This window comes from Oncorhynchus tshawytscha, linkage group LG01, assembly GCF_018296145.1.
Source record: "Oncorhynchus tshawytscha isolate Ot180627B linkage group LG01, Otsh_v2.0, whole genome shotgun sequence".
Classification (NCBI taxonomy): Eukaryota; Metazoa; Chordata; class Actinopteri; order Salmoniformes; family Salmonidae; genus Oncorhynchus; species Oncorhynchus tshawytscha.
Genome location: NC_056429.1, coordinates 33,004,014 through 33,017,598, shown reverse-complemented (window position 1 = coordinate 33,017,598; position 13,585 = coordinate 33,004,014). Strand labels below are relative to the sequence as shown.

General features: G+C 41.1%; 1 protein-coding gene across 1 annotated transcript in view; it reads left to right on the top strand.

Annotated features, from left to right (window-relative positions):
* Positions 1-11,619, top strand: part of LOC112249673 (zinc finger protein 644) — a 49,087-nt gene extending 37,468 nt beyond the window's left edge. Inside the window, exons 5-9 of the mRNA XM_024419461.2 lie at positions 5,059-5,269; positions 5,985-6,150; positions 8,300-8,425; positions 10,147-10,252; positions 10,521-11,619. Coding sequence (XP_024275229.1) covers positions 5,059-5,269; positions 5,985-6,150; positions 8,300-8,425; positions 10,147-10,252; positions 10,521-10,977 — 1,066 coding nt within the window. The 3' untranslated portion in view covers positions 10,978-11,619. The remainder of the gene's footprint in view (positions 1-5,058; positions 5,270-5,984; positions 6,151-8,299; positions 8,426-10,146; positions 10,253-10,520) is intronic.
* Positions 11,620-13,585: the final 1,966 nt, after the last annotated feature.

Here is a 13,585-nt window from a genome sequence, read left to right as displayed (position 1 = left end):
CTGTAGGAACGCTCAACCGGTGTCGCTCATTCAGCCGACAGAAACTTTCAACCGGTTTTCCCCATTAAGCAGCGAGTCGGAGTCAGAGGCCGAGTCTTCTCTGGTCTCTACTCCTCTCGTTATGGGGTCTGAGACGCCATTAGCTCTGACAAATTGAAAACTCTAGTCATTGGCGACTCCATTACCCGCAGTATTAGACTTAAAACGAATCATACAGCGATCATACACTGTTTACCAGGGGGTAGGGCTACCGACGTTAAGGCTAATCTGAAGATGGTGCTGGCTAAAGCTAAAACTGGCGAGTGTAGAGAGTATAGAGATATTGTTATCCACGTCGGCACCAACGATGTTAGGATGAAACAGTCAGAGATCACCAAGCGCAACATAGCTTCTGCGTGTAAATCAGCTAGAAAGATGTGTCGGCATCGAGTAATTGTCTCTGGCCCCCTCCCAGTTAGGGGGATTGATGAGCTCTACAGCAGAGTCTCACAACTCAATCGCTGGTTGAAAACTGTTTTCTGCCCCTCCCAAAAGATAAAATTTGTAGATAATTGGCCCTCTGGGACTCACCCACAAACAGGACCAAGCCTGACCTGCTGAGGAGTTACGGACTCCATCCTAGCTGGAGGGGTGCTCTCATCTTATCTACCAACATAGACAGGGCTCTAACTCCTCTAGCTCCACAATGAAATAGGGTGCAGGCCAGGCAGCAGGCTGTTAGCCAGCCTGCCAGCATAGTGGAGTCTGCCACTAGCACAGTCAGTGTAGTCAGCTCAGCTATCACCATTGAGACCGTGTCTGTGCCTCGACCTAGGTTGGGCAAAACTAAACATGGCGGTGTTCGCCTTAGCAATCTCTTTAGGATAAAGACCACCTCCATTCCTGTCATTATTGAAAGAGATATGATACATGACACCTCACATCTCAAAATAGGGCTACTTAATGTTAGATCCCTTACTTCAAAGGCAATTATAGTCAATGAACTAATCACTGACCATAATCTTGATGTGATTGGCCTGACTGAAACATGGCTTAAGCCTGATGAATTTACTGTGTTAAATGAGGCCTCGCCTCCTGGCTACACTAGTGACCATATCCCCCGTGCATCCCGCAAAGGCGGAGGTGTTGCTAACATTTACGATAGCAAATTTCAATTTACAAAAAAAAAATTACGTTTTCGTCTTTTGAGCTTCCAGTCATGAAATCTATGCAGCCTACTCAATCACTTTTTATAGCTACTGTTTACAGGCCTCCTGGGCCATATACAGCATTCCTCACTGAGTTCCCTGAATTCCTATCGGACCTTGTAGTCATAGCAGATAATATTCTAATCTTTGGTGACTTTAATATTCACATGGAAAAGTCCACAGACCCACTCCAAAAGGCTTTCGGAGCCATCATCGACTCAGTGGGTTTTGTCCAACATGTCTCTGGACCCACTCACTGTCACAGTCATACGCTGGACCTAGTTTTGTCCCATGGAATAAATGTTGTGGATCTTAATGTTTTTCCTCATAATCCTGGACTATCGGACCACTATTTTATTATGTTTGCAATTGCAACAAATAATGTGCTCAGACCCCAACCAAGGAACATCAAAAGTCATGCTATAAATTCACAGACAACACAAAGATTCCTTGATGTCCTTCCAGATTCCCTCTGTCTACCCAAGGACGCCAGAGGACAAAAATCAGTTAACCACCTAACTGAGGAACTCAATTTAACCTTGCGCAATACCCTAGATGCAGTTGCACCCCTAAAAACTAAAAACATTTCTCATAAGAAACTAGCAACTAGCAAGCTTCCAGAAAATTGGAACAGAAATGGCGCCACACCAAACTGGAAGTCTTCCGACTAGCTTGGAAAGACAGTACCGTGCAGTACCGAAGAGCCCTTACTGCTGCTCGATCATCCTATTTTTCTAACTTAATTGAGGAAAATTCCTTTTTGATACTGTCGCAAAGCTAACTAAAAAGCAGCATTCCCCAAGAGAGGATGACTTTCACTTTAGCAGTGATAAATTCATGAACTTCTTTGAGGAAAAGATTATGATTATTAGAAAGCAAATTACGGACTCCTCTTTAAATCTGCGTATTCCTTCAAAGCTCAGTTGTCCTGAGTCTGCACAACTCTCCCAGGACCTAGGATCAAGAGAGACGCACAAGTGTTTTAGTACTATATCTCTTGACACCTTGATGAAAATAATCATGGCCTCTAAACCTTCAAGCTGCATACTGGACCCTATTCCAACTAAACTACTGAAAGAGCTGCTTCCTGTGCTTGGCCCTCCTATGTTGAACATAATAAACGGCTCTCTATCCACCGGATGTGTACCAAACTCACTAAAAGTGGCAGTAATAAAGCCTCTCTTGAAAAAGCCAAACCTTGACCCAGAAAATATAAAAAACTATCGGCCTATATCGAATCTTCCATTCCTCTCAAAAATGTTAGAAAAGGCTGTTGCGCAGCAACTTACTGCCTTCCTGAAGACAAACAATGTATACGAAATGCTTCAGTCTGGTTTTAGACCCCATCATAGCACTGAGACGGCACTTGTGAAGGTGTTAAATGACATTTTAATGGCATCGGACCGAGGCTCTGCATCTGTCCTCGTGCTCCTAGACCTTAGTGCTGCTTTTGATGCCATCGATCACCACATTCTTTTGGAGAGATTGGAAACCCAAATTGGTCTACACGGACAAGTTCTGGCCTGGTTTAGATCTTATCTGTCGGAAAGATATCAGTTTGTCTCTGTGAATGGTTTGTCCTCTGACAAATCAACTGTAAATTTCGGTGTTCCTCAAGGTTCCGTTTTGGGACCACTATTGTTTTCACTATATATTTTACCTCTTGGGGATGTTATTCGAAAACATAATGTTAACTTTCACTGCTATGCAGATGACACACAGCTGTACATTTCAATGAAACATGGTGAAGCCCCAAAATTGCCCTTGCTAGAAGCATGTGTTTCAGACATAAGGAAGTGGATGGCTGCAAACTTTCTACTTTTAAACTCGGACAAAACAGAGATGCTTGTTCTAGGTCCCAAGAAACAAAGAGATCTTCTGTTGAATCTGACAATTCATCTTAATGGTTGTACAGTCGTCTCAAATAAAACTGTGAAGGACCTCAGCTTTACTCTGGACCCTGATCTCTCTTTTGAAGAACATATCAAGACCATTTCAAGGACAGCTTTTTTCCATCTACGTAACATTGCAAAAATCAGAAACTTTGTGTCCAAAAATTATGCAGAAAAATTAATCCATGCTTTTGTCACTTCTAGGTTAGACTACTGCAATGCTCTACTTTCCGGCTACCCGGATAAAGCACTAAGTAAACTTCAGTTGGTGCTAAATACAGCTGCTAGAATCCTGACTAGAATCAAAAAATTTGATCATTAATCCAGTGCTAGCCTCTCTACACTGGCTTCCTGTCAAAGCAAGGGCTGATTTCAAGGTTTTACTGCTAACCTACAAAGCATTACATGGGCTTGCTCCTACCTATCTCTCTGATTTGGTTCTGCCGTACATACCTACACGTACGCTACGGTCACAAGACGCAGGCCTCCTAATTGTCCCTAGAATTTCTAAGCAAACAGCTGGAGGCAGGACTTTCTTCTATAGAGCTCCATTTTTATGGAACGGTCTGCCTACCCATGTCAGAGACGCAAACTCGGTCTCAACCTTTAAGTCTTTACTGAAGACTCATCTCTTCAGTGGGTCATATGATTGAGTGTAGTCTGGCCCAGGAGTGGGAAGGTGAACGGAAAGGCTCTGGAGCAACGAACCACCCTTGCTGTCTCTGCCTGGCCGGTTCCCCTCTTTCCACTGGGATTCTCTGCCTCTAACCCTATTACAGGGGCTGAGTAACTGGCTTACTGGGGCTCGCTCATGCCGTCCCTGGAAGGGGTGCGTCACCTGAGTGGGTTGATTCACTGATGTGGTCATCCTGTCTGGGTTGGCGCCCCCCCCTTGGGTTGTGCCATGGCGGAGATCTTTGTGGGCTATACTCAGCCTTGTCTCAGGATGGTAAGTTGGTGGTTGAGGATATCCCTCTAGTGGTGTGGGGGCTGTGCTTTGGCAAAGTGGGTGGGGTTATATCCTTCCTGTTTGGCCCTGTCTGGGGGTGTCCTCGGATGGAGCCACAGTGTCTCCTGACCCCTCCTGTCTCAGCCTCCAGTATTTATGCTGCAGTAGTTTATGTGTCGGGGGGCTAGGGTCAGTTTGTTATATCTGGAGTACCTCTCCTGTCCTATTCGGTGTCCTGTGTGAATCTAAGTGTGCGTTCTCTAATTCTCTCTTTCTTTCTCTCTCTCGGAGGACCTGAGCCCTAGGACCATGCCCCAGGACTACCTGACATGATGACTCCTTGCTGTCCCCAGTCCACCTGACCGTGCTGCTGCTCCAGTTTCAACTGTTCTGCCTTATTATTATACGACCATGCTGGTCATTTATGAACATTTGAACATCTTGGCCATGTTCTGTTATAATCTCCACCCGGCACAGCCAGAAGAGGACTGGCCACCTCACATAGCCTGGTTCCTCTCTAGGTTTCTTCCTAGGTTTTGGCCTTTCTAGGGAGTTTTTCCTAGCCACTGTGCTTCTACACCTGCATTGCTTGCTGTTTGGGGTTTTAGGCTGGGTTTCTGTACAGCACTTTGAGATATCAGCTGATGTACGAAGGGCTATATAAATAAATTTGATTTGATTTGAGTGTGCAAAGCTGTTGTCAAGGCAAAGGATGGTGACTTTGAAGAATCTAAAATCTCTTTTGTTTTGTTTAACACTTTTTTGGTTACTACATGATTCCATATGTGTTATTTAATTGTTTTGATGTCTTCACTATTATTCTACAATGTGGAAAACTGTAACAATAAAGAAAAACCCTTGAATGAGTAGGTGTGTCCAAACCTTCGACTGGTACTGTAGATAGGATTTCTTTTTTTGAATTTGTCTTAATTTGTATTTATTTTTCATTATGGCTATTTTTATTTTATTGTACTTTTTCATGTATCTCTCTGGCTATATCATTGTTGTGTTTTATTTGAAATCTGAACAGGAAGCAGTTAATCTCTCGACCAATCATCTCCCAGAAGTTCATTGGCAGCGACGGGCTCTTCCTAACACCGATGGGGATCCCAGTGAAGATCCAACATGGCTGCCAGCTGGGCCAGAATGGCACTCCCACTCCATGGGATCCCAGTGCAAATACACCCAGGCAGGAGGGGGTTGAGAGAGAGGATTTCTTTCCTAAGAGGAAGAGTATAGAGGTACTGTTGTTGTGCTGTATTGGTACCATGCTTTTTAAATATATATATAAATAAAAAAAGTAAAAGTTAATTGTATATGCTACCATTCAAAAGTTTGGAGTCACTTAGAAATGTCCTTGTTTTGAAAGAAAAGCAAATTTTTTGTGCATTAAAATAACATAAAATTGATCAGAAATACAGTGTAGACATTGTTAATGTTCTAAATGATTATTGAAGCTGGACATGTCAGATTTTTAATGGAATATCTACATAGGCGCACAGAGGCCAATTATCAGCAACCATCACTCCTGTGTTCCACATTGTGTTAGCTAATCCAAGTTTATAATTTTAAAAGGCTAATTGATCATTAGAAAACCATTTTGCAATTATGTCAGCACAGCTGAAAAAGTTTTCAGTTTTCAGCTGTGCTAACATAATTGCAAAAGGGTTTTCTATTAATCAGTGGTTGAAAAACAAGTTTTAATGACTCCAACCAAGTGTATGTAAACTTCCGACTTCAACTAATATATATAGATATAGATATATATATTACTCTTTATCGTTGGGAACGGCTCATAAGCAAGCATTTCATGGTTCACCAGTTGTAATCGGCGCATGTGACAAATACGATTTGATTTGCTTATGTTCAATATCTTTATTTTATTTGACTCTGTAAGTGTCTTTGGGTATCTTGAAAGGTGCAAGTAAAATGTATTATGTATTATTATTATTACAGATAGGAGGTGTCATTGAACCTTCCCGGAGCACTTTAGGCAAGCTTTTGAGGAAGAGGAAGTTGGACAAGGATGATGCGGATAAGAACCACTTTACTGTGACCAAAGAGAGGGTTGAGGGGAGACAGAACCAACAGGCCATCAACCTGGAAACACACTGGGCCCATGGTAAGAAGCCTCACAAATAATTTCTATACACATCAGAATATCAGCATTTTAGAGCACTTTCAGAACTGAAAAAGACATTGAGATTGTACAATTTCAGAATTGGTGACATGGTAAAGTTGAAAAGGTATTTTTACATGTCCCCCCCCCCAAAAAAAAAAATTATTTTATTGTGATGAGACTGAACAGTGTTTAAAACAACCCAGTTAACCAAAATGTGCAATTTTACTGTTTTCTGCCAAGTAACGGAGTTAAAAACTATAAAGCTACAAACTGCAGTTACTTTGTCTGCCAAGTATATTTTATTTGATGGTAATTATTAATGTTGTGCAACAAGGCCCCCCTTTGTGATGGCAGAACATATATGACATATGATCAGTCTGTTTCAAACTAGAATCAAATAAGACAAGAAATACAGGTAAGGCAGATAGATGACGGATAGAAGTGACAGACTCAGCTTTATTAGCTAAACTGTGTCGGCGGTCTGTTCTTTTCACAGTGTTCTATCTTCATTCATAAGATTGATCAGTTTAGTCCTTTGCAGATAAGTATGATTATTTTAGGTGTTCTTCGGAATAGTTTTATAGAGTGCGATGATACAGATGAAGATAATATGTGACTTGTGCACACCAATTACAGTGTTAGCTTGCTTTAATGAAACACAAACTTGTCTTGTTCCACAGCTGTTTTGTATGTTTTACTAACTCTACAGCTTTTCATTACTTACAGGAGCCCATGTTAAATCACAACATGTCAATCAAATGGACTTGGATTTTTAAAAAATGGGGAAAAAAGAAAAACATGAAAAAAAGAAAAGTTCACAGTCAATTTAATTATTTTAACGCACACAAAAATAATGAATGTCACCAAAGGGGCCACGTTCTTTTGATGTGGCTCTGGAAGCACATCTGCTGTGTTTACACAACTTTGTTTAATGTCTGTCCAAATAAGAGTTCCCGTCCTTTTTGCAGAATGATTAATAAAGATTTTAAATCAGATAGCAATTTTTTTTTGGTCTGTCAGAATTCTAGTGATTGCCCGTTTTGTGACTGACAGTGTTGAATGTCATAGTTACATTATAGCTGAAAGCTGAAACCTTGAAGGTAGAATAGACTGAGTCACGCATTTGGTTTTAACCATCTAACAATGGCTTTTCCACCATATCGCTGTAATCAGTGTTATGTTAAATGGAGATTTAACACACATTTCTGCAAACAAATTGTTGCAAACAATTTGCTGGTAATTTAAATAACCTTTAGTAGCTTGTCATGGTTAAAAAACACCTCTGTAGCAGATGTTTTTTCACCTATTAGGTGTGAAATGAATGGGAAGCTGTCGCTATTGTTTTCACACAACTGCCAGTAGCTTCAGGACAGCCTGCATAGAAACTCGGTGTGGGCTTGTTACCCAATCAAATCTGTTTTAACAGGTGTTCGAAGAGACCTTTCATAATCTAACGCTTTTACGATTTAACATGCTCTAGATGTAGCCTGCAGTGCCATGCCAAACCATTGTAATTAATGTGCAATATTGACACAATCAGCACAGTACGAATTTCTTGTCATAGCCGAAATAACATTTTAAAGCCCCAAATTGTTCCAAACCCTGCGTGAATCTTCTGCCACAGGTGAAAATAGGCACCCTGGAGTCCTTAGATTGTGATAAACATTGCTCTCAACAACACGTCTCCAACTGCTAAGTGCAAAACAGATCTTTAAAATATGAAAACAGATGGAGGGAGAGGTGATGGCACTCAGGGAATAGCAGTTTTACTATGTGCTCTGTAGTCATATTTCTTATATTTCTTCAGATTCTTCCCTTAAAGTCACCTCAACTCACCTCCAGATTTCATTTCTCAAAGACGCTTATCAAAGACCCTGAAACTCTGAAACTTTTAAAAAGTGGGCAGCATCCAAACAAAGTGTCTCTAATGGAAGGTAACTGTTAATGAAGTTAAAAACAAACAGAGCATGGTTATCTGGAGGCATTTTGATTCGATGCTACACTCTTGACACTTCTTCAAAGATGTTCTCCTTGCAAGAAAAGTGTTGTCAATGAGCTTCTGGAACATGTTTAAAGTTTTGAACTCAACTTCTGTGTGCTTTGCTTTCTTTTGATTTTTCTCTCTTTCAATGTCTCTCTCACTTTCCAGAGAGAAATGCATCTAATAAGAAGATTTGTATTCACTGTAACACAACATTTCCCAGTGCTGTTAGCCTGTCCAATCATCTTCGCGCTTACGCACGCAGGAAGAGGGTTGCCATGTTAGAAGGAACAAGTAAGTTCACTAAGCCTGGTCACAAAAGTCAAGAACATAAAGGCACCTTTCTGAAATGACAGTGTACCTTATTGAACAGTGTACCTTATTGAACATGTACAGAACATTGCATCCCAAATGGTGCCCTATTCCCTATATAGTGCATTCGGAAAATATTCAGATCCCTTTACATTTTCTACATTTTGTTACATTACAGCCTTATTCCAAAATGGATTACATTTTTTTTCCCTCATTAATTTACACACATTACACCATGATGACAAAGCAAAAACAGGTTTTTAGAAATGTCACATTTACATAGGTATTAAGACCCTTTACTCAGTACTTTGTTGAAGCACCTTTTGCAGCGATTACAGCCTCAAGTCTTCTTGGGTATGATGCTACAAGCTTGGCACACTAGTGTTTGGGGAGTTTCTCCCATTCTTCTCTGCAGATCCTCTCAAGCTCTGTCAGATTTTCAGGTCTCTCTAGAGATGTTCGATCGGATTCAAGTCCGGGCTCTGGCTAGGCCACTCAAGGCCATTCAGAGACTTGTCCCGAAAGGCAGATCTGCGTTGTCTTGGCTGTGTGCTTAGGGTCGTTCTCCTGTTGGAAGGTGAACCTTTGCCCCAGTCTGAGGTCCTGAGTGCTCTGGAGCAGGTTTTCATCAAGGATCTCTCTGTACTTTGCTCCGTTCATCTTTCCCTCGATCCTTATTACTCTCCCAGTCCCTGCAGCTGAAAAAGAGAGAATCTTGTTTCTCGTGGTCTGAGAGCCCTTTAAGTGCCTTTTAGCAAACTCTAAGCGGGCTGTCATGTAGCTTTTACTGAGGAGTGGCTTCCAGCTGACCACTCTACCATAAAGGCCTGATTGGTGGAGTGCTGCAGAGATGGTTGTCATTCCAGGAAGGTTCTCCCATCTCCACAGAGGAACTCTGGACCTCTATCAGAGTGACCATCGGGTTCTCAGTCACCTTCCTGACCAAGGCCCTTCTCCCCCGATTGCTTAGTTTGGCCGGGCGGCAAGCTCTAGGAAGAGTCTTGGTGGTTCTAAACTTCTTCCATTGAATAATGATGGAGGCCACTGTGTTCTTGGGAACCTTCAATGCTGCAGAAATGTTTTGGTACCCTTCCCCCAGATCTGTGCCTCAACATAATCGTGTCTCTGATCTATACGAACAATTCCTTCGACCTCATGGCTTGGATTTGCTCTGACATGCATTGTCAACAGTGGGACCTTAAATAGACAGGTGTGTACCTTTCCAAATCATCTCCAATCATTTGAATTTACCACAAGTGGACTCCAATCAATTTGTAGAAACATCTCAAGGATGATCAATGGAAACAGGATGCACCTGAGCTCAATTTCGAGTCTCATAGCAAAGGGTCTGAATACTTATGTAAATAAGGTATTTCTGTTTTTTATTTTTGTATACATTTGCAAAAATTTATGGGGTATTGTGTATAGATTTGATGAGGATGATTATTTTTTTTTTTTTATGTATTAAAAAAAAAAAAAAAAAAAAGGCTATAACGTAACAAAATGCGGAAAAGTCCAAGGGTTCTGAATACTTTCTGAATGTACAGTACTGTATAGTGCAGTACTTCTGACCAGGGCCCCCATTGTGACACAGCCTGTGATTCTCTCTGTCCTGGTGTCAGTCTGCTAAGTTGCATAGAGTTGTTTATAGTAAGTTGGTCTGTACTGACTTGGTCTGTAATGAGATGATTTGTGTCTTTCAGCCTATTCCTGTATACTGAAGAAGCCTAGGTTGAGGGCTGGACCAAAGAACACCCTGTTCTCAGCTCTCCCATGTGCTGTTGAGGAGATGTATAGACTCACCTGCAGGCATGTAGGACCACAACAAGCTTCTCTGTCCCCTCCCTGTTTTTATTTGCGTAATTGATTTGTTGTGCATTCCACCCTGTGGCCACAAGGCACAAAGACATTACGGATTGCTCCTTTAATATTGTGAAATGGTCATGCTTCGGTTCTAAAATATATTGTACACCTGTACAGGAAATGTTTATTGCCACTTCAGATGCTTAAGAGTATCCATATGTATGCTAACATAACATAACCTAGCCTAACTTAACTCTCTCTCTCTCCTATGCAGATTCTGTGACCTCGTCTTCCAGGGTCCTCTGTCCATCCAGGAGGATTGGCTCAGGCATTTACAGAGGCACCTCATGCACACCAGTGTCCCTCGCACAGGAGCTGGCATGGTGGAGGTCCTGCGACTACACAAAGAGACGCCCTCCTTGCCCCCCCAGGAGCACCCCTCTCGGGAGCTCCCAACATCCAATGAGCCCCCCACGGCTCATGAGCCCCAGACGCACCATGAGCAATCCTGCTTGCAACACCCCTCTCCTCATGATCACCCCTTGCCCCAGCAGGAGCCCCCCTTGCCCCATGGGCCCACCTTGCCCAGCAAGCACCCCGAAACCCACGAGCACCCTGAGCTCCATGATGAGCATCCCTTGCACCATGCACACCCCTCGTCCAATGAGCACCCAAGCCTGGAGCAGCACACGGCCACGTCCTTTCCAGAGCTTCTTCCAGTGGCGTCCTGAACTGGAGGGTTGTTTACACATTTTCACTTTATATCTTTATCCTCTACATGTAAATATGGATAGACACATAGAAATATAGATAGATAGAACAATTCTAAAGCTATATGTTTTTCTTAATATGCACAATACCAGCCCTTCCCTCTATTTTATAAGACCTGTCTCTATACTGTATATGATGGATCTTGTTACTTATATGTACAGAAACAAAGACTTGTGCTTGAGATGCAAAAATGCCAACAATCGCTGAAGCTAGAACAGTAGTCAGTTCAGAACCTTGTATCTCAACTTTTCTAACGAACGTTTGCACTCTGTAACCGCTTCTACTCTACTATGTTTAGGTGAAGTTTTACCTCCAGGTAATCTTGCCATCTTGCAACAGGTACACATGTTAAATGTGTCTTCTTGCTTCCTTCTTTGCACTGTTTAGCAGTCAGTCAGAACATTGAACCCATTACCAAATGAGACAACTGACACCTCAGCATTGTGTAAATGATAAATGCTTTGTCCGTTACCTTTAACTGTGGCCTATAGAAGCCATAATCAGAATACAGGGTCATAAACAGTACCAGTCAAAAGTTTGGAGACACCTACTCATTCCAGCGTTATTCTTTTCTTTTTACTATTTTCAACATATGTTCAACAACATGTAGAATAATAGTAAAGACATCAAAACTATGAAATAACACAATAGCTACCCTTTGTCTTGATCACAACTTTGCACATTCTTCTCTAAACCAGCTTCATGAGGTAGTCACCTGGAATGCATTTCAATTAACAGGTGTGCCTTGTTAAAAGTTCATTTGTGGAATTTCTTTCCTTCTTAATGTGTTTGAGCCAATCAGTTGTGTGTTGACAAGGAACTGGGGGTATACAGAAGATATCCCTATTTGGTAAAAGACCAAGTCCATATTATGGCAAGAACAACTCAAATAAGTAAAGAGAAACGACAGTCCGTCAATACTTTAAGACATGAAGGTCAGTCAATTTGGAAAATGTCAAGAACTTTGAAAGTTTCTTCAACTGCAGTCGCAAAAAACCATCAAGCGCTATGATGAAGCTGTCTCTCATGAGGACCGCCACAGGAAAGGAAGACCCAGAGTTACCTCTGCTGTAGAGGATAAGTTCATTAGAGTTACCAGCCTCAGAAATTGCAGCCCAAATAAATGTTTCACAGAGTTCAAGTAACAGACACATCTCAAAATCAACTGTTCAGAGACTCGGGCCTTCATGGTCAAATTGCTGCAAAGAAACCACTACTAAAGGACACCAATAAGAAGAAGAGACTTTCTTGGGCCAAGAAACAAGAGCAATTGACATTAGAGTGGTGGAAATCTGTCCTTTGGTCTGATGAGTCCATATTTGAGATTTTTGGTACCAACCGCCATGTCTTTGTGAGACGCAGAGTAGGTGAACTGATGATCTCCGCGTGGTTGTGTAAGGGCTATTTAACCAAGAAGGAGAGTGATGGAGTGCTGTATCAGACCTTATCCTCCCCTTAATTGAGATGGTTTGGGATGAGTTGGACCGCAGAATAGAGGAAAAGCAGCCAACAAGTGCTCAGCATATGTGGGAACTCCTTCAAGACTGTTGGAAAAGCATTCCAGGTGAAGCTGATTGAGATAATGCCAAGTGTGTGCAAAGCTGTCATCAAGGTAAAGGGTGGCAACTTTGAAGAATCTAAAATATATTTTGATTTGTTTAACACTTTTTTGGTTATTACATGATTCCATGTGTGCTATTCCATCATTTTGATGTCTTCAGTATTATTCTACAATGTAGAAAATAGTGAAAATAAAGAAAAATGAACAAGTTTTATGTGTCCAAACCTTTGACTGGTACTTTATATAAAAAATATGTATTGCTAGAACTGTCCATACTGTATGAATGGACACAATATATGCTTTCTCCCTAACTGTCATGTTAATGATTTCCTATTTGTCTTGTTCTGATGTAATTGGAATTGCGATATGTTCTCATTTTATGTTAATCAAGAAAAGAAAACATGTTTTCTTGTGATTTATCTATAAGACTAATAATATAGTGTATTTCCGGAAATATTCAACAAGTTTGAACTTTGTGTCACTGGATTCTTGTAGTGTAAGCTGAGTAGCTCATCAATATCATGCAATATACACATTTACCTCAAAAGTGGTTTCATGGAGAAGGAGGTGCTTCAATCCACTGCTTGTTAGTTGGTTTGACTATCAACCTTTGCTAACCTTGCTAACCTTGCTAACCTTGCTAAATAAACATGCAGAAGCAGTGGATTGAGGCTAGTTTTTTTTTCAATAACATTTAGAGGTAAGACAAAAAATGAAGAAAGGCTGAGATAGTGGTGAATTATTGGTTTAAGGCGTTTATTAGTCCTAGTTAATGAAGCACATTGTTCTGTACTGTTCTTTGATGATTCAACACCGCCAAGCACTATTTCTAATATTATTATGGATAACTTACCTATCTCTTCTGAAATGGATTTCACAGTCCAATAAAAAGACTAGGAGCTTTTTAATCCAAATCAAGTTACAACATAAATCACATTTCCATGGTGCTGAAACTTCCAGTTAGATATTGTATTATGCTAAGTAAAATACACAAGTTTAATGTTTTA